The sequence below is a fragment of the Spea bombifrons genome, chromosome 1 (assembly GCF_027358695.1).
Source record: "Spea bombifrons isolate aSpeBom1 chromosome 1, aSpeBom1.2.pri, whole genome shotgun sequence".
Taxonomy (NCBI): Eukaryota; Metazoa; Chordata; class Amphibia; order Anura; family Pelobatidae; genus Spea; species Spea bombifrons.
The window spans coordinates 119,007,003-119,028,296 of NC_071087.1; the positions used below are offsets into that span (position 1 = coordinate 119,007,003).

At 40.8% G+C, this 21,294-nt stretch overlaps 1 protein-coding gene across 1 annotated transcript in view; it reads right to left on the reverse strand.

Moving 5' to 3' along the window:
• The window catches only part of CLTCL1 (clathrin heavy chain like 1), a 29,060-nt gene that overhangs the window by 2,577 nt on the left and 5,189 nt on the right, over positions 1–21,294 (reverse strand). The window contains exons 2-28 of the mRNA XM_053470801.1: positions 18,789–18,996; positions 13,641–13,909; positions 12,181–12,342; positions 11,504–11,617; positions 10,914–11,087; positions 8,734–8,931; positions 8,445–8,645; positions 7,791–7,943; positions 7,406–7,528; positions 6,589–6,726; positions 6,132–6,296; positions 5,767–5,947; positions 5,464–5,627; positions 4,947–5,072; positions 4,561–4,703; positions 3,948–4,182; positions 3,731–3,853; positions 3,480–3,625; positions 3,208–3,391; positions 2,927–3,119; positions 2,648–2,805; positions 2,378–2,542; positions 2,138–2,245; positions 1,800–1,967; positions 1,495–1,644; positions 1,286–1,417; positions 556–666 (exon numbers count right to left, since the gene is read on the reverse strand). Coding sequence (XP_053326776.1) covers positions 556–666; positions 1,286–1,417; positions 1,495–1,644; positions 1,800–1,967; positions 2,138–2,245; positions 2,378–2,542; positions 2,648–2,805; positions 2,927–3,119; positions 3,208–3,391; positions 3,480–3,625; positions 3,731–3,853; positions 3,948–4,182; positions 4,561–4,703; positions 4,947–5,072; positions 5,464–5,627; positions 5,767–5,947; positions 6,132–6,296; positions 6,589–6,726; positions 7,406–7,528; positions 7,791–7,943; positions 8,445–8,645; positions 8,734–8,931; positions 10,914–11,087; positions 11,504–11,617; positions 12,181–12,342; positions 13,641–13,909; positions 18,789–18,996 — 4,392 coding nt within the window. The remainder of the gene's footprint in view (positions 1–555; positions 667–1,285; positions 1,418–1,494; positions 1,645–1,799; positions 1,968–2,137; positions 2,246–2,377; positions 2,543–2,647; positions 2,806–2,926; positions 3,120–3,207; positions 3,392–3,479; positions 3,626–3,730; positions 3,854–3,947; positions 4,183–4,560; positions 4,704–4,946; positions 5,073–5,463; positions 5,628–5,766; positions 5,948–6,131; positions 6,297–6,588; positions 6,727–7,405; positions 7,529–7,790; positions 7,944–8,444; positions 8,646–8,733; positions 8,932–10,913; positions 11,088–11,503; positions 11,618–12,180; positions 12,343–13,640; positions 13,910–18,788; positions 18,997–21,294) is intronic.

Sequence of the window (21,294 nt, forward strand, 5' to 3'; positions counted from 1 at the left end):
ACCACCAGAGGAGATCATCGCTGGTCCATCTCTATAAACTGCACTTTTACCTCTTGTATAATACACCCTAAAGCCATAACGCCTTCTAGATTGTAAACCCATCTGAGCAGGGCCCTCTTCACCTGTTTCTGTAAGTCATCTTGTTATGTTTTATACTAATTGTTATGTCCTGTCTACCCTTTGTACAGCTCTGCGGAACCTGATCAGCTATATAAAGCAATAATCTCCCTCTAACTGGCCCAAAGTAAAGGGAGTGCAGTGTCTGTTCCTATAAGATCTCTGTTTCTCTGCTCCCTTTCAAAGCGTGCTGGCTACGGATGCTTAGCACTGAAGCTGTGCGCACTGTGGTAGGTCCTGCTAGCTAACATCGGATAGCCGTCACATTTCAAATATGGCAATGAAAGGATGTTGCTGCTGAAATCCTCCCTGGCGACAGCACATACTGCAGCATTCAGAGCTCTGTTCATGAACGATCAACCCTCCTGCCAATATACAGGCTTTGCAAAACCATGAGCATTGACAAGAAACAGAAGTGTTATGCTTCTATTTGTTTACCTGGTAATCCTCCTCCTCTGTTAACAGGTTATTGAGAGCTTCATTCACAGACTTGTTGTTGTGGTTCTGTACAGAGCGCAGGTACGGCTTTACCAGTGGTAGCTGGTTCACCTGGGAAGAGGTACCAATTCATTTTAATCCATATTCACTCACTGCATACAGAGGAGTTAAAATCCATAGACTAAACAACTCCCTTTACACATTTAACAGCATTTTTAAGTATCTATGGCAGATAAAAGGCATGAATATCCAGACATCGAGGGTCTATAGTTATAATACAACCCCGTGTTCACTAGTTAAGCTTCTGCTTTCGAATCACTCCTTTCTTGTAAGAACACCTAAAGTCATGTGAGCAGGTGAAAATAATAGGTGGGCATAATATAAAAACTAAACCTCAGGACTAATCATTTTTGACTACTCTTAGTGATGGGCACACGTGGAGATGTTCTTGTGTAACAAAAAAAAAAAAAATCAAAGATGTGGATTACAGTTTAGTATGTAAATGTTCACTACAAAAAATATACTCTAGAAGCCAAAAAAGTTTAAGAAGATATTTTTCCCAGTAACTCCATCACAAGTATTGTTTTTATGGTGAATGACTAATTATCTAATAATTTAAGGGTTATTACACACTGAAAGTGCAGTTTGATCTTATATGAAACAAGAAAATAAATGGCTTGTATTAAGTCACATACATATGCAGAGTAATTCCAGTGCACATTCTTCTCACCTTGGAAAAGTAGTTAACTGTTCTAGTGTGGTCCAGCCTCGGAGATAAGACCAGGAGAAGGTCATTTATTAGCAGAGGTTTGTACTCCAGGTAAAACTGCAAGCCTTTGTAATACAGTTCCACATTGGCCACCTAAAGAAATAGCGGCAGTTAATAACTAGGAACCGAGACAAAAGGAGCTCATATAAAAACAAAGTATGCCATGTTACCTTGGTGATAATGTCCTTAAACTGCCCCTCTTTCCAGGCGCTGGTGGGATGATTCATCATGGTGATAATTGCATTATCATACTCTTCATACTTATCATAAAGGAAGACTAGTTCACCCCACAGGTGGGCCTGCTCTGCTGCACGCAGCACCTAGATGGGAGAAAGGGAGGGGGAAACTGGGTTAAACCTAAGGAAACGCTCTTCACAGAAGAAACACACTGGATTTGAGGTGCAAGTAAATCTGTTGGGTGTAGTCACACCATCTACACCGAAAGCCAGAGGAAAAACAGGCAGCCTTTGCCTACCTTGGGGATGTTGACACGAGACCAGAAAAGCTCTAGATGTTCACGCATTTTCTGAGGTTTAAACTTGGAGTACAGAATAGCGAGTTCGGTGAACATGCCCATGTGTGCACGTTCTAATCCCAAAGCAGCTTCAAGAAGAGCAATGAGCTCCTCAAAATAACCACGGTCCTACGGAGAGAGAAAGTAGATGCTTGAGTGGACAATACAAAAGACAAAATCTGTCATGGGTCAGTCTGTGCCTGAAAACAGCGTCCGTATTCTTTGGTGACTGAGTCAATGGCGTGGATGATGGTCCTGCAGGAACTGTTTAACCTTAAAATTAAGCTCTACACACTCACCTGGTAATAAGTGATCAGCTCTTCTAACTCGTCAGCGTGTATCACAATGTGCAGGCCACACATTTGAGCCAGGCGGAATTCTGTGCCATCCACACAAGCAAAGCATACCTAGAAAGAAGAGAAAAGAAAGAAGTCTAGAAACACAGAAATACCATGCAGACACTATGTCAGATGTATACCTCTATGCAATAATGACATAAGGAAATGCATTGGCTACATCTACCCTTAAGCATATGTTACCTCCTTCCATGTGCGGGTACTGTTGGCTTTTCTTGCACTGTCCACGGCAGCCTGATATTCGCCGAGATGTACTAGCGTTGATGCTAAACGAGCAAAATTAGATACATTGTTGTAGAGCAACTTGGCAGCCTCATACATGCCCTCTTCATAACAACGATCGCCAACCTGTGGGTGCAAGAAAAAATTTAAAGGAGACAACAGAACACTACATCGATATACATCTATAAATGTTGTGTACACACATCATAAGAGCAAGGCGACTTGCAGTACCTGCTGAATGTGGGCATTGTTGGGCCCGCTGACAAACTCTTCCAGCTCAGACAGGCGGTTCGTTTTGGCAAATGCAAAGATGAGTTCTGTTTCTACATAGGATTCTCTAGCCTTTTTCCGTGCCATCTGTAAGAACTTCACTAGGTCTTCCCAGTTATCTATAATTAAAGGTTATACATTGAATGTAAACAAAAATATTACAGAGTCAAAAAAGAAAAAAATATGAATCTCAGTAGCATGGAAAAAGTAAAAAAATACACTAAAAAAAAAAAGACTCACTATTTTTGCTGGCTGCTTGTACCACTTCCATGTAAGAAGAGGGATCATCAGCTTTGATGTAAGAGTCAATAGCCTCCTTTACCAAATCCTTCTGTAGCTGAGCTCGACCCAGCTGGCTCCATACCGCTGGCTCGTTGCACCTCTCAGCAAACTCATAGGCACGATCCAAATTCCCAATGTGCTCAATCAAAACCTGCAGAAGTATTGCAGAAGATCTATTCATACATGCCACAGAGTTTGGAAAATAGCTTATACCAGTTTTTCTATGTAGCATTGCATACCTGGATGGCGGACGTGTTGACATCAAACTTCCTAAATATGGCAAAGGCTTCCTCAAACAGTTGGTTGCTAATTGCTATGTTAGCAATGTCAGGAGCATCATAGTTATCCAAGCGGTTGATATACTCCATAACCCTTGTGCGGTCAGCTTTAATGGCTGTCAGGATCAGCAAATTCTGCAAGTTTCTGTAATCATTCCAAAAAAAAGTCTACGTTACAAAACGTTCTATAACCCACTTACGAAGTCTTCATTCCTTCTATGCCCTTGTCTAACCTGTGTTCGCTGAAGACAGAGTTGTCCAGCACTATCTTCTCCAGAAGCTCTATAAGCTCATTAGGGAGATCGGCAGTCATGAAGGCTTTCACAGTTACAGATACTTCTTCTGGATCCTGGGTCTCTGAAAGGGCTGTCTGTACCACCTTTGAGTAATAGAGAATAGGATGATGCATATAGGAGTTAATCAACCTCAATGCTATAAAACTACTTTATGCTTCAAAAGTTTGACAAATATAATTTCCCCTGACCTGGTCAATTAGCTGTCGTCTAAAGGGATTGTTTTCCTCAAGGACATTTGCCCACAAATCAGGATCCTTCCTTCTCACCAGGTAACGGGCTTCACTTTTAAACAAGGAGTTCTCATTGCACACCTAGGAAGAATCATCAATTTGAAATTAAAACCACTCTGGTCAAACCTCTAAATAATATAAGAACGTTTGCAAATCAGAGGTTTATCCCACCCACCTTAATAAGTTCCAGGTCACACTGGCCTCGTTCATAGGCCACACATGCCAAGTGAGGATCTCTTTTCTCACAGTACTTGCCCACCACACAACTATCATAGAAAGGGTTCTCCCGCAAGAATCGTTCAGGGTTATTGTTGCTGTCAATGTAAATCTTTGCTAAGGCATTGTGTGTAGCCGGCTCCTCGCAGCCCTCGTGGATTCTGGTTTCCAGCCAAGGTAAGAGCAACTTCAGCCTGAACATATGAAGGACAATGGGAAGAGCGTTAAGCAGCTTTATACGGCAGAACAATGTAATTATTAGGTTATTAGTGAGATCAAAATCCACAATTCCTTAAGTGAGTACATTTGCCTGTATTGTATAACATGGCATGCATTAAAACCAGTTATCTACTGAACCAGAAAATTGTTCAGGTTTTTTTTGGTCTGTAGGTTTATCAATATTCCCCTAATAATCTTTTCCTTTCATCAAAAGGTTAAAATAAATTCCATTCTCTGTCAAATTAAAATGATTATGCATTCTGACAGAGAGAAATCAGAACTTATATGGGTCTCGCAACAAGTTTAAGCCAAATGTTTCTTGCGCATGCATTGGGAACACTCAAAGTTCTCACCGGTTTCTTTTCTCTACTTCAGCCACCAGCTCATCAGTGGAGAACTGACCATGAACAACCATAATCAGGTTCTTAATGACATCCTCAGAGCAGTCAACATCCAAGAGTCCACCCACTACCGCTGGTATACGACTGGGGTTCACCTAAGGCATTAGTAATGTTTACTGTTATCCATGGTAAGGCAGAAAAAAAGTTATGGCTTATTTCTATAGCTCTGCAAACACACGGATGGATGATAATTTTATACAATATTGCAAAAAAGTAACAACCAATGCAAAAAAGGCAAAATTATTAATCAGAAAAACGTACATCTTCATGGCTACACAAAGATTCATCTCTTGTCAACCAGCCATGTGGTGTGAATCAACACACAGATGCTCACTCACCTTTTGCACATAGATTTCGATGTACTTCTGTAGACTGTTACGGTACAAGTACAGAACAAGGTCATGTACAAAGTCAAACCGATCGCAGACAATAATCAGTGGGAGCTGGTCTGTGAGCTTGGCCTCCTAGTTTTTGAAAATGAGAAAGTGAGCTTAGGAACAAAACTGCAGACAAACTGTTGCATGCTTGCATGTAACTATTAAATAGATGTTCCATTAAACAAATATATTATGTTACAATATCTGCATCAATTCTTATTTGGATTCAAATATTCGGGAACTATAATAAAGTGTACTACGGCGCAGAAATGTACAAAAATCATCTTGTTCCAAATACATACAAAATGAATGCACTTATTCTGCCTCCAAGAAACTAAGTGGCTCTTCCTGAACTCAGGTGGTCGAAAATCTATAAAATGTTAGTTTACAAGATGTTGCTGGTCTGTCCCTAGTTGCTTGTCTTTGCCAGGAACGTGTAAGAGATTGCTGGATACTAGAAATCAGAACAGAAACCTGCCTTGAGAAAATTCTTGACACGCTCTGGGTTGTAACAATTGCTTTCCCGACAGATCCGTTCCACTTCTTTTATCTGGCCTGTTTTACAGGCAGCCTGGATATATTTGAAATGCACATCAGGGTCTTGACTGAAATTCACAATGGATCCCAAAAAGTAAAAGAGTCCTGCAACGTATGAGAGATTGTACAAATGTAAACCTCAGGAACATATCTTAGCCAATCTCTTTAGAAGGTCTGATGTTAAAGTATTTACATGAACACAAATAACATGTTTTACTAATAATGCCAGACAAATGACTGGTACCTTCATAACTCTTGAAAGACTCAAAGAGTTCCACCAAGGACTGGGTACCCAGCTGTTCGTGGTATTTGGATGCCACCTGAACACAGAGCTGCAGATTCTGCCGGATGTTTGCAGACAGCATGGCACGTAAGCATTCCACAGAATCCTCCACAGAAAGGGAGCCAAAGAAATTCACCAGCCACTGTCATCAACCGAGCAAAAAAAATAAATTATGAGCGCAACACGAGCAAATGACTTGTTACAGATCATAAGACACTTCCGTTCTAACAGTTACCTGGCAAACGTTGGAAAAATAAAACTAAAGCCATTGTATAATAGGGAAATAAAGGTAATCTTATAAAACAAAGGTTTTCTGTGATTCTCACCTCCGGATTTAGAAGGTGAGTGTGTACAACAGCTCGCTTGATATCATACGGATCAGTGTAGTGCTCCAACGCCCTCTGTAGAAGACCAGCCTTTTCACACAGCTGGGCAATGTGAGCCCGGTCATAGTGAGTGAACATCTGATTTCCAAGAATAGCATCAGCAACCTAATCGAGACACAAAGACAGGTTCAAAAAAGGTAGTCAGATCTGATGCGTTCAAATGAATTGCTTGGGGACTTCTTCCAAATACCTGACACAGACAAAGCTCGATATTAGCTTTTACTAGTGTTATACAGCACTCTAAACACTGCATTTTGGCAGTATTCAGCATTACGCAATGACAAATGCTATGCAAGAATAGTCTGCAGAAGATCGCGTGTCGCAATTACGTTTGTAATTGTTAGTTTTTAAAGAATGCACCATGCAAAAATAAAAGTAAATCCCTGAGCAGCAATACCTGCGGAGCATGGATCAAGTTCATCTCAAGAAGCCGAGTCTGAAGATGGCCCTCAGCTGGCCTATTGTTCTTTAATGCATCAAGCAGGAAGGATGTGCACTGCTGGATCAAACTGTTTTCCATAAAGACATCCACAATCTAGGGAGAGAAAGCAAGAATTTCTGTGACGTCAACGTCTAAGTGATTTTATATTTTTAAAACAAACCTAAATAAAGTATTACAGGAAAACACAAAGAAAATTGAATGTTTCATGGCTGAGAAATAATTCAAGTTACAGTGTTAGAGTAACTTTTTAAACACAAAAGTAATTTATAGGGCAGCTACATGAAGCTGTCTGAATAGGAATGTTGCGCTATAACTACTTAGTATGAATCCAAAGTTCAAGGATCCCTACTTCTGGAATCTCATCCATTAGAAAACCAGAACATCTGAATATTGGCTATTAAAACTTCCTATAGCATTTGTACAATAGACATACTCAGTAGTACATAATATATTTTATAAAACACGGATTTAAACATCTAATCAGATGAAATTTACTATGCTGACTCAATTACGTTGTGTAGCTATAGTGACTTGTAATTGGCTTATATGGTATTCTGCAACAAAGATATTTAATTAAATCTTAATTATTATGTTACAGTATAATTGGTCAATTTAATATACAAAAAGAAGCTGGAAAATATCATCCCTGTATTATCACTCAAGTCTAAAAGGATGCTAATTCAGTCAAGTAGTGGGCTGAAAATAGCATAACTGGTACAGTTTAACTAATAATTTAGTTAACTCCGTGCCAGAAGCCAAGCTCAATCATTACCTGATTAATATTAGCTAAAGGTTCATCATCTTGGACTAGCATCTGAGAGAACTGAAGACCCTGATCCGGGCTTATCCGCATAACGCTACGAAGAAGGAAGATCCAGTCTGGTGTGTACGCCACCTAAAAAGGGACACAAAATATTGTATTGTTTCCCTGACAGAGATAGGATTGTTCAAACAATGGTAGGGTAAATATGGCAGCTCCAACACAATTATCATCAAGTGTCCAGAAGGAAGAGTGTTATAAAAGGTAAAAGCTCAATAAAAGAAATTAACAGGACAAAAATCAAAATATAGAACACATCTTAATGTTTTCACCTGCCTCGTTCTGGCCGATTCTCTGCCACTCTGTAGTTGTGCGACTAGCTAGGAATGGCTCTCACCTTTTTGGCATACAACACAATCTTCTGGAACTGGCCCGTCTCTGCAAAGCACTGGATCACTTTGTTTGGCACGCTAGCACGCAGGTAAACACTCAGAGCAAGGGTTGGATCAACAGCCTTCACCAGGTCTCCAAGTTCCTCAGAACACTCAAGCTAAACAATAAGTATATATAAATCAAATGGTGTATAAGTTATTTCACATTCTAATTTTTGCTTTTGATCTATGTTTGCACGTCGCTTTCTGTTTTTATTTTGGGGTGTTTATTGACTAAATATCTTTTTTCCCCTTCCATTATTCACAGACAAAAGTTAAGTGCATCTTGCTGGCCACTGATGCAATGACAGTTATGGTTCTTAAACACTAGAAGACTTGTTTCACCTCTTTGCAAATGAACATTCAATGCAGAAACTAGAATAACTCTAGCTAAATCTCTAGAACCTGTCTGTTGAGACACCGGGGCTTAGCAAAAAAATTAAAAATATCACTTTTCCAGAGACAACTCTAGTAAGTTCCCCTGCAACAAGGGCAAAGTCAGCCAATATTTAGTAGAATGGCAGGGATTTCTCTAATCTCACTGTTTACTGAAATATTCCACATCGTTTTGCACTGGAGTATAGGTAGAAGTCCATTAAGACTTATAACGTGCTGGTTACCTTATCTTCCTTAAGCCATTTCTCCAAGAGTTGCTTGCGTCCCTGCTGCAGAACAGGTCGGCAGAGCTCCAGCGACTCCAGCTTGTTCAGTTGCCCTTGATCCAGCAGAATCCCAAAATACTGAAGCAGAGGGGATGCCTGCCCAGGCTGTGCTGGTACGGTCTGGAACTTTCTGATCGTGTCTGCCGTGCGAAGGATGCCCTGGACAGATAGATCAAAATGTGATACAGAAAGGGAGAGGAGCATTTAATGAGATACATTACACACATGTCAATGCAGGAAAGGATACCTTTGGAGCAGATGCTGCCACCTTCGCAGCCTCTGAGTAATTTCCTTGGGCAAATAAAGTGTTAAACTTCCTTGCAAAGAGTTCTTCGGCTCCTGCCAGATTGCTACGGATAGCCATACGAAGGCCCAGGTCTGGATTCTGCAGCACATTGGTGGCGTAATTCACAATGTTGTCTTCTTCCACACAGACTGACAGAACCTTTATAGCAAGGGATTATAAGAGTTACACGATGCATGTTGTAAATCAACACATCACATGCAAGAAGAAAAGCATTTAACACATTCGTACAAACATACTCCACAGTGTGTTCTCGGTTACTATATCTGCTAAAAACGTTACAATTAGAATTTGCGAGGGAAAGTTTGAAGATTATTATTGAATATCCTGGCCCACTTTTAAGTCTGTATCTGATGTTATGATTATGATTATGGCTCAATGTTGATACGTCAACATATATATCAGTATTATGTATTTATGCATCATTTGTTGTAATTTGGGTCATTGTGTATCTTTGCCGTTTATTATTTATGTTTTGTATTTCTTTGTTTGTATCAAAATAAAAAATTTAAAAAAATAAAAAAAGAAATTGTGAGGGAAAGGAACAGAAAATCATTTAAGATACAAAGCTACTCAACTTCCCTTTAAGACATTTCATAAAATGCCACAGAAAATTGCAGTTTACTTTTGCATTTGTTCCTTATACTTTCATTCATTTGTTTAATGTGAGACACATTTTAAAACCTAAAAGCCAACATTTTATCACCGGCAATAAGTCATTTAAAGATGTAGACACTTTACTACACATTAGACGGATCGTGTTAACATAAGGAAAGCCAATTCTGGTGAAATATGTATGAAATAAGTAAACATAGATGAAATGGCAAATATTGTGTTGGAACATCCCAACAGAACTTAAGTGGCTAGGTACTGGTATTCTAGCATCTGATGTACAGTGTATTGTTCATACACAAAAAAAGTGCGGGAAGTGAAACTATCTCCAATCAAAAATGTTTGCATGAATAACACGGGGCACACACGAGTTCTCCGTTTATTTGAAGATCATAGTAGAGTAGAGGAGACACTGATGAGACAAAGCAGGTAAGACACAGGACAGGGTAAGATAGATGAGAAAGAAAACAAGTAAATAGGGATATAAAAGAACCAAAGACAAGCAAATTGTATGTTCTTCACGCCAGCTCCAAAAAGTCTGTGCGCATATATAATTTCAAGCGTACCGTTCTAGGGGACCCCAGAGGTTGCCTGCGGCCAATCACCCCCCCCCTTTAAAGCTGGTGAGTGCCGGTAATCCCCACATCTAGTGGCACGTATAATGTAGAGATCATCCAATTGGATGATCTATCCCTGCATGCTGTGTCTCACTGATCCAGATGGCAGGAAGTGACATCACATCCACCTGCTACATTCCGATCAGTCTGCGCACACACCATGGAAGAAAACAGATATGCCATTCCTGCAGGTAAGAGGTGTAAGCAGAGGCACAGGCAGGCTGTTTGGGGGTTTTGGGGGTAGTATAGGCAGGATGTTTGGGGGTACTGAAAAGCTGTTTGGAGGTAAAGATGACACAGAGAAGCTGCAGACAGAGATGGCACCGACAAGCAAGAAAAAAATAATCTAGTCTATAGTCAACTGTATCAGTTGATTTACATAGCAGTTGTTACAAATGTGGTAGTTGATGATTTGTGTGTGACAGCAAGCCATTCGTTATGTTGTGGCTAGGTAGCCCACAAATCCTTTTATAAAAGTCTCGGCTTCCACCAAACAAGTGGTACGATGGGAGTACCCATGAAATGTTGGAAGGTAACAAATGATTTGTGGGTCTTCTCAATGCTCTAGTGCTAAAGATTTTACAGAATTGTTTACTTTGCCAAACAGAAGGTCCCAGGAGGAATTCATCCTTACACAAACCTCTCAGATATAAATATGTACTTTGAGTTTATTTTTCTATACTTACTGCTTTATTATTTGTGCTAGGTCAATTCCATTTTGTGTTTTAAAAAAAGCACTGCATGTCATGAAGATTAAACCCTTTTATATGAAAGATAACTTAAGGTTAAGTTGAATTTATGATTTTAAAAATCACAAAAACCAGATAAATATTTAGACAACCTTCATGTTATCACTCATGACAAAAATAAAAATAAAAAACAGTGGATATCTACCTGTCCTTTCTTGTTGACACCAATAATGCCAGAAGTGGGTTCGTGGGCAGCAGTGACAAAGATGGTATCAGCACTGATGCGGTTCATATAGATACATGCGCCAGATTCCAAGTCATACATGTGAATGTATCCATACTTCGTGATGAGATAAATCACTCCATGCTTGGATCCAATCTAAGAGTGAAAACAACTTGCACATTAAAAAGGTAGACCTGTTATGTTTTCTCCTTTTATACTTTTTAGTAATTAATTTATTCTTTCACTTCAGTTTAACCACCAAAAGCAAAGACTCATTTATTATGTTTTCAGATTTTTATAGAATGACAAATTCTGCATTTACCCTTTTAATGAGTACATATTTTCAATTGTTTTGACTATCCAATAGAGGGACTACATAATACACCAGTCCCAGCTTTATAGTGTGTCTGCCAGTGATTTTTCCAAAACTGATTACACAATTTAAGAATCATTTTGTCAAGTTCCTAGGAAGGCTCAGCTTGAACCCTTGATGTAAACCATCCAAAAGTACTCAATTGAGCAACTGACACAGCACATGAGACCAACTAGGTATAAGCAATATTATCTATTACCTGCATGGCCACAGGGAAGTCAGTCTGAGCTTCAGGAGGGAAAAAGACATCGACAGCTTTCTTGGCAAAAGGTTGGTTCCCGTTTGCAGGTTGTCCTACCTCGATAATGTGCAGCTGAAAGCGTTTACAAAACAAATTGCAGATAAATATAAGTTTGCATGGTTGTTAATTACCAATACTAAATTACCATCTCACTATCAGAGAGCAGTATCAGTATCAGAGAGCAGTAGGCTACAAAAGGTATCAGAATTACAACTAGAGAAGCCTGTTAATTATGAAATCAAATAGCATATTTCATTTAAAACATTCTAAACATGGAAACCTCAAAGAAGCCCATACATTCCAATGTCTTGTTCATTTGAAGGTTTCAAGATTAATCTTGCTAATCAGGACAGCATCCAAGCTGTTTCGGGTATGTGTTCAAACAAAACAACTGCTGACAAATCAGTCCCTTTCTATCCAACAATCAATCTATAAGGAATGTTAGAAAGGAAAGGTATGTGTTCCATAATACAACAAAGCCCTGGGATTAGGAAAGTTTATAATTAAGTGTATAATTAATTAAGACAGACTGAAAATAGTACAGGATGTTTAATATCCACATTTCTCCCTGCTACCAATCCACCTTGATAATCTGTTCTGCTAGGTTGAATGGGAACTGCGGTAATCAAACTCACCTTGCCGCCTGCCTGTCCACGCACAGCAAAACAGAAGAGTGTGGACGGTTTTGAGTTCCTTTCTATCTTGAATTCTGCAAATGCTGCAGCGTGGCCTTCTATGGGCTGAGAAACCTTCCTGTCCACTGAATACAGCTGCATCGCACCAACAACACGGTTTTGCTGAATAGGCACAGAGAATAATGATGAAGGAAATACAACCAAGTAAGAAAACCAAAATGTGTAAAAAAAAATAAAAAAAAAATAAAAAAAAATAAAACTACAACTCTTTTTAAAGGAAGAGCTGAGGAAAAGTGAAAGACAGCTGGTTGGAAAGAATGTTTTTATAAACATAGCATATAAAGAGCTGCCAAAACGTAGATCTGGTCCACCATGAAAAGGATCTGATACAAACCCCTCCTTTGCTGAGACCTATATAACTGTACTGGCCCGATTATAGGCCACACTTTTTCCCTTCACTTTAAGTCTTTAAAATGGGGGTGCGGCCTATAATCAGGGTTTAGCGCAGGGATGGGCAATTCGTATCACCCAACGCCCAGGACATGCAGTTCCGGGCGCCAGGCAGGGCTAAGTACTAGAGAAAAAAATACTGTGTGCAAGCAGCAGAGTTAGGTTCCAGGTCCCCCGAGCGCTGCAGGAGACCTGGATCCTCCTCTCTGGCAGCTGCTGGACGTCTGCACGATGCTGACAACCCCCGCTGCTGCCGTCACTTCCCTACACCATAGAAGCCCCAGGGGAAGTACCGGCCAGCAGCGGAGGTTGTCTGAGCGCATCACGCAGACGTTCACCGGCTGCTAGAGATGAGGATTCCTGCAAAGCTGCAGGAAACCTGGACCCTCCTCTCTAGAAGCCGGTGAGCGTCTGTGCGATGCACGCAGACAACTTCCTCTGCTGCTGGCACTTCCGCCGGTGCTTCTATGCCGGCCTTCCTTCTTAGAACCCATGGAGTGGAGAGCAGCAGCAGAGGGAGTCTAGGGATGCATTGGTAAGTTGGGGGGGGATGCATAGTGGCATATTTGGGGGGCATAAAGCATTTTAGGAAGCAGAGTGGCATATCTGAGGGTCAGAGTGGCACATAAGCAGGCATAAAGCATTTCAGATGGGCAGAGTGCCATATCATATAAAACCTATGCTGACTAACGGCATAAAAAACAAAAAGTTTTTTTTTCTTTAAAATGGCATGAAACTTAATGGGGGTGGGGCCTATAATCGGGCCAACATGGTAAATATAAGAATCACCAAAGAATTAACAGAACTGGAACGTGTTTTCAACATGTTGTTTTCAATAAGCATTATGACTGCCTAACTCGATTAGTCAAAAGAAAGAAAATATAATAACATCTCTTCCTAAAGACATTTGCAGTGCTAATTAAAGAAAAAGCACTGCTGGTAGCTTTCTCATATAAATGCTGGTTGTCTCATAGACATGATTCAATATATTTACAAAACTGCCCCTGTACCTGAGCAGAGATACCAATCAGAAGAAGCCACTTCTGCTGCTCGTCTGTCCTGTAGTTGATGATTTGGCAGCCGGCCAAACTGGCGTGACGATCAAACATCTTCTGTGGCTGAGAGTCCCCCTCCATGCTCCAGTGGTACACGGCCGTCTCAGTCACCAGGGCCACTGTGTTCACAGAAATCCACTTCCAGAAAATCACCTCCTCGGACATGGTGTGAGCCTTCATTTTGCTCTTCATCTCAATATTGAAGATCTGGAGGGTTTTCCCAGCTGGGATGCAAGAAAACATTTTTATTAACGAGATCTTAAATGTAGATTAAATGATGCTATTAATCCCAAAATACCAGTACATTCAGCCAATCTCTCAACATGGAAAAGGCCTACAGTCCCTGACTACTCCAACTGTGAATACTAGGCTACCCCGCACTAAAGGGACCACATGATCAGAGTAACGCACAGACTGAAATTCTTCTCCTTACATAGCTGGAAGCACTGTCCGTGTCACACTATGTTAGCAGACTGACACGTAGCTGTGCCAGACTCTTCATATATGATTGTACAAGCAGTGTGGCATTCAGCCTCCGATCTCAAACCGGGCATCACGGATGCAGGAAATCACTGATGACCTAACAGCGAACGGCCAGTTTGCACAAACAGCTGTAACATTAAACTTCTGCTACCATGAATTAATAAACCACATGAGTTTACATAGTATTTTTTAGTTAAGGATCAAAGTAACCCAATGAATAGACCATTGTCGCTTCCTCTTGGGCTTAACATTTAAATCTGCGCCGTCAGATGAATCAGCAAGACATCTTAACGCAGGGTCTGACACAGCAAGTCTACTAAAAACGTTACCGCTGACCTCTGAATCATATGTGTGGCTGAATATTGAAATCTAGGGAGGTTTGTCTTTCTTGGCTCCTAAGTGCGTCTTAAAATGTATCAGCATTCCTGTGAAAACTGTTGCCACTGGCTATACACAAGATGAAACAAAATATTAAACATACTTTGGAGCTACGCCATATCACATGAAGCTGCTGGGGCTCTGGAGATAATCCCACCACAGCCTACCCACAGCCCCTACACATTTAAAAGCTTTCAGAGGAATTTGGCCCAGTCCCAGCAAACAGCAGGAGCTTGAGAGATCCTAGGAGACAAGATGCCTAGCTAATCGACCCAGCACAGCCTCACCTGCTGAGTTAGACTTCAAACATGATGCCGAAAAACCACAGGATATTTCAGGGACCATCCCGTGTTGCTCAACTTCAACTCTATTCTCTCCACGGCCTACTAGACTTGGGCAATAACATGGCTTTTCATTGGTTTAAATACCGATGCCACACTCGGGTTTTTATTAAAGAACTTTATTTAAGAACTAAGTAGTTCATAGTTTAACATTTTTTTAACTAATTTCTGTGGGTACAGCTGCACACAACTGGAAGCGACATGCTCCTCTGTTAACTTGGCCTTGCAGCACTGCATTTTTGCTGCGGACACCCACCCATCCCCAGAGGACCATCTAAGTCGTAGACAAGCATCGTGAACATGACTTTTACGTTCTACTACTTTGTATTGGAGTCAAATAAAGAGGAACGCAAGGAACTGTCTACGTTACCCTGCTCGACTTCTATAGGTGACATTTGGATGAATTTGTACGTTTAGCATGTGGCTAATGACAAAACGTTAAATTTTCAATTCATCATATACACAAAACTCTGTTTTACAGAATACTGCCTAAACTGACAGTTGGTCCCATATCGACTGTAAATTCAATACATTTTTATTATTTCCAGATGCATCCAAATTCAAGGATGCTGTCTGTATCAAGGATGGCAGAGTGATCTACTCTCTCCCTCTTATTAAGTCTTTACAGGGAGTAATCCCTGGAGGTGCCACACAAGACTGCAGCCATCCATTCCCAGCACAAACAATACCACAGGGTACCTTAACAGAGCTGGAGGCCAATGAAACAACATTATTAACAGACATGATGATCACGATGGTGAGGGTTAGCAAGCAAGTAAGGGTTAATCAATGCGGGAGATTTAGGGGAAAAAACATAGAATTCAGCACTCATAAAACGTGATAAAATTACCCAAATGTGTCATTCAGACTAATTTTTGCCAGATGCCCAAACTTAGAAACATTTGGTAACTGCAGTGTGTTCACCGTAAGGGAGCAAATACTGGGATAACACCCTCCCAAAATAATACCGAAATATACAAGTTTCTGCAGGGAATATGTTAAATCAAATGGGCTGACCGGTTATCCAACACAGGAGTAGGTGGTTACGGGTATTGGCTGGGTGGAGGGGCTATCGTCAGATGAAATGTATGAGTCTGTTTGTTTCCAACATTCCACATGGCCACATGGGATAGCTCAGAAGAAATACGTCAATTGAGAAGCAATAGCGCTGCTGCTCATTAGACCAGCTGTTTACGCTATATCACAACCACACACTTCTTCTGTTCCTTCAAAGTAGAAAAAATATATTGATGGCTTGTAAAAGACATTTAATCAACAGGGCGGGCGTACAGAACAGCGTACACGCTGATTTTTCTTTCAAAGGACAGTTTTTTAAGCAATCAATGAAGCGGTGTTTGCTTCACAAAACAGGCATTTTTCAGTGAAAACAGAACAGAGGCGAGCATTCTTCCATATTCAACTAATATCTGGGATTAAGAAGACCACTGCTCATATTGAGATCTGATATTTTTTTTATTTTTGTTTAACGTACAAGGACTTAGTTGAGTTCAGCAGAATATGACGACACACATTGTTGGTTATTAACATTATCAAACATTAACTTCTGAAATGAAATGGATAATGAAGGTGATCAGGCCGAGACACTGTACACTAATAAAGACAGGGGGAAGGAGGCTGACACTAGGACATTATCACTTGCACTACTCTAGAAATGTACCTTTAGAATGTTTCCAAAAACCTAGCCTGTTTGTCCTATCTATCGTGCCATCTGTGTTACAAACACCCACTGGCTTCACCATACTTGTTTCACCAGGAGACATGAACAAAAACACATGTAAGATCTGTATAGCCTTTTAATGCTCATCCAGGAAGGGGCTGTGCGAACCAGGAGGGGGCTCTGTGAATGGGTGCACTCATCATCCTGCTCCCTGGCAATCTATATACTGCTGGAAAGAGTTATGATTTATACGAGTTCTGGAAACAAGAGAAAAATAGCCTAAAACTATCTGTTCAGCCCTCCCCCAGTATTTTCTATTCTTAGTAATTGATGTTGCGCACAATCAGAAAGGATTATTGGAATTGAAGGTTATAAATAGCAAAACCTAAAAATATACCAAAAAGCATCATCAACAACGTAGTTGGATCTATGCGACCAGTAGCTTTTATAGGCTGCTATTTATAGTTCGTTTGAGTTGACATTTTCATTAAATATGTATTTTCCCCCAAACTCTCACTGGCCCAATCCCAAGAGATGGCCATATGCTCTTGGAAAACGCAGCACAGAGTTAAAACAGAGTATTGAGGATGTACAGAGTGAAAGAAAAAGGATTCCTCTTTTTTACACAACAGTCAAGACAAAGACACGGCAAGAAAGACTGGACAAAGTAAACTCACCGTCTGTTTGAGAGGAGAAAGCAGGAAGAAAGAAAACAAAGCATAAGTAACAAAACTGAGCAAGAGAGAGAAAGAAGCAGTGCTTTATACAAAGCGAAGGCAGCGTAAGGCATGTGGGGGAAATTTACACGTTACATTGCAAAACAGCATTTAGAAGCAAGAAGAATAAAAGAAATAGAGCATAAACCTCAATCTTGTGTGTCTACGAGCAGGTTTTGATTTTCTCCTGTAAGGCTTGGGGATTCAAATATTCCATGTAAATGGAGTCCATTGAACATCTGACCTAGGAGCCCCTCAACAAATAAGGCTTAAACCTATGTCTTACATCCATTAAAACATTAACCCTTTATTGCTGTAGGGAATCTTTACAGAGGGGTCGTTCAGAAAAAGAGGACAGTTTTTATAAATAAACCACCTCAAGCTCATCATGCAATAGAATCCTTACACGGGATGCTTACAATATATACACAGAATCTGTCCAAACCTGTTATATTTTACCGGTGGCAGGTGAAAGCGATATCGGCCTACGATGGACATGGCATGTCTTCAATTCAGTTATGATCAATTTTAAGGAGCCGTTATCACTGTAAAAGCTCAGGTATAATAAGCACACTAAAATTGGAAATAAGGTAGCCAGAGAATGGTGCATGAAAGCCTGATTCTATTCGTATGCATCTAGTCACACACTGTCTACTTTTCCTAAAAAACTAAATACATATTATATGTGCAATTTTACAGACAAGCCAGACAGCAAGCAAAAGGAGTTTCACAGCGAGTGGAGGCTGCATACACATTAACCATGCCTTTGCCATTTATTTCGTAGGAGGGTTAACTATTGCTTTCATTAGAGTTGCATCCTAGAATCTGAAGAGCCTTCTCTTGTCCTGGCAGTGATGCATTCTAAAGATTGGCCTGAAAACGGGAATCGGTGCAGCAGCTCTAGACCCTGCTGCAGAGCGATCACTGCAGTGACACCAGCGTAGCGGCTCTGCAGCAGGTCCTACCCGGTACAGCGAGTCATTCAAGAGCTATAGTTTATATACGACACCATGACCCCCAGTATGGACAGCTGCAATAGGACACAGCAGAGGAACATGTTTCCAATAATGTCACAGTGCATTTCAACCCCATGGTATGGAAATTAGTATAAATACAGACAAATGCAACAAAAAATGATCTCCCCCATTTAACCTCCAAACGGGATGCACTGCAAAGCTCTAATTGGGGGCCGAGAAGATTAAAGACTTTAATAACTGAAGCATTCACTAGTACAATGAAAAAGAGAAAAATACCATTGTAAATTGGCTTCCTGGATTCTCAATGTTACTTACTGTTAAAATCATATGTACACATATTAGACGGAATACCTCCTGCTCCTTCAAAAAACTATACAGCTGCTATGAAACGGAGGCACGGAGCGAAAAAGGTCAGACAGATAATATGCAGACAAAACTGTTATGGAGCCCACTTCTGCTTATTCGAGATAAGCACTGCTCACTTACAGTCCTATTATGATTATACTACCATTTCTTCCGTGGCAGCTTACCTTTCAGAGCAATGACTTTGGAAGCTGGGTTCATGATAGCACTTTCAGCAGAGATGGGGCGTCTCAGGGGGTTGGTCGGGTCAGCCATATCTATGATGACCACCTGGGCCTGCTCCCCAACCTTCTCTCTGATGCAGATAAACTTGTCTGACTCCATAGTTAGGGTGCTGAAACCAATGTTTGCTGGATTGATACCCACATTCTGGAGCTAAAATAAACAGAAAACAATATTAAAAACAAAACTTAACATATCTCTTGAAATTGCGCAAATGAGAAAACATACCAATAAGTGGTTAAAGTGCAAGCAGGGCCCTCTTTACCCAAAAGTCTGTAAATTCTCGTCTTGTCATACCCCTTGAATATATGTATTGTAGGAAGCGCTGTCTAAATTGACACCATATAAATAAAAGATAATAATAAGGCTGTTGTCCAATTACACTTGCACAATTAGTGGGCAAAATAGCGGCAGGTTTCTGGTTTGCACAAGCGTTTTGCTATTACACGCACCTATGATAGGTTAGCATCCCCTTTAAGTTTTTATGTGGTTCCTCTTGCAAATATGACTGCTCCCCGTACCAACATAGCATACTAACCACCGGCTTGGGCTTGGCAAGTATTCCAGCAGAAGTCTAATGAAGACCCCACTGTGCGCACGCACAAAAAACACTCCCATAGACTTCAATGGGAACATTTCCTGCCACTGATTGGCATCAAGCAGCCGGGGGGAAAACATTTAGAAGCTGATGCTGCCGTTTCACAGGACATATTAAAGTACTTACGTAATTAAGTGTTAATACATATTCTTTGTCCCTTCGTAATATTAGTTATATAAATAATAAAAAACATATGAAAATGATTAAACGTGGAAAAAAAAAACATCTAATACTGCAATATCGGCACTGCAGATAAATGCATTTTTGCTCCGCATTCTATATACACAGCAAGCACTGGCCTCAATCGCAATACAAAAAGGATGAGTAAGTATGGGGAATGTAGCGCTAAGTGAGCACCGGGCCAGGATCCAAATGATTCACCCCATGAATAAAACCACTAACCCGAGGCTACGTTTACTGGAGAAAGCCGGTGAAGCAAAGCAGAGACAGGTGGTTTCCCCAGAGAACCGAGGCCAGGGACCACGGGGCGTGTTTAATACACAGAGGACATACGCGCACGCATACACCGCACGCTGACAAAACGCTTCCCTACAATCCCTAAGAAACGCTGGGTAAAAACACACGAACAGCGCACGCTTACGTGCACACATTCACCACATGCTTGGAGCAAAGTACAGTGAAATATATTGATCAGCATTACCCATCCCTGCCGCTGCACACATTTAGAGCGTGATTATTATTATTATTATTATTAATAATGATCAGCATATTTGTCGGAGAAATATGTATCCATCAGAAAGACTAGCTGAGCCATGAGAAGAGTTACTCTCGCTATCGGAGAATGTCTTGTATGGAGAAAAAACCGAATGCCTATAAGTTATAGAACAAGGATAGTGAAAACGTTGGCTGCAATGGTGCAAGCATACTAGATGACACCAACGCCGTTCAGACACAGCTCCAAAAGGCAACATTACCTTGATGGCAGCAGGAAAGGAAGGTGAATTAACATTTCATGTAATGCCCAATAACTGGAGAAAGAACAAAAAAATATACATATACTGCATTTATTTGACTCCAGCCTCATGTTTGAAACCAGGTGGATTATAGTTAACAGTAGTGCTGTGCCGTCATGCAAATGCCTATATTGGAGGGTTAACAATGCATCTTGCATGAATAAGAGAGAAAAAAAATGACTTTTTGTTAGGGCATCTATCCCCATAAATATTAGGTGGAATCCTGGCCGGACCCCGCTATAAAATCAGCGGAACATGAGCAGCATCCAATCAGGGAAATTTCAACGGATGCCAGAGGTCCTGTCCCAGGTGCCAGACGCTGGGGTCACACGGGGAAACAGCGCCTGGCACCTTCAGAGTTACAATATCAAAAATATGCTTCAGTTTCCATAGCAGAATCAGAAGATGTCCTGTGCGCCCTCCAGAATCACAGGAAAAAATGACAGAAGGGGTTAAACAAGGCCTGGGCATTATGAATGGGGGGCATTATGAATGGGGCGCTTAGCTAACAGGTGGACAGGGGGAGTTTGGTACCTGTAAAGTTGTAATAACATGGGGACGTGATCACCCCAGAGTAATTAAATACAAGGCACCATAACAACAGAATATGCCGTTTCTAAATATCCGGCAAGAGTCTGCTGCCAGGGTTTACGACTCAACTCGTTTAGAACGCCATAACGCACTCCCCACTCGTGTGACGCCAAATGCTTGTATGTGACATACGAGTAGGACATTTCCACTCAGGCCATCTATGCAGACCAAGTGTGGACAACACGAGATTACTTTATGGTATTAAGCAGAGGATGTCAGCCTTGCAGCTTTTGCTGTCTCATGCAGCTGTTCTGCAATGGCCGCCCGGCCTGCACATTACCGAGGATA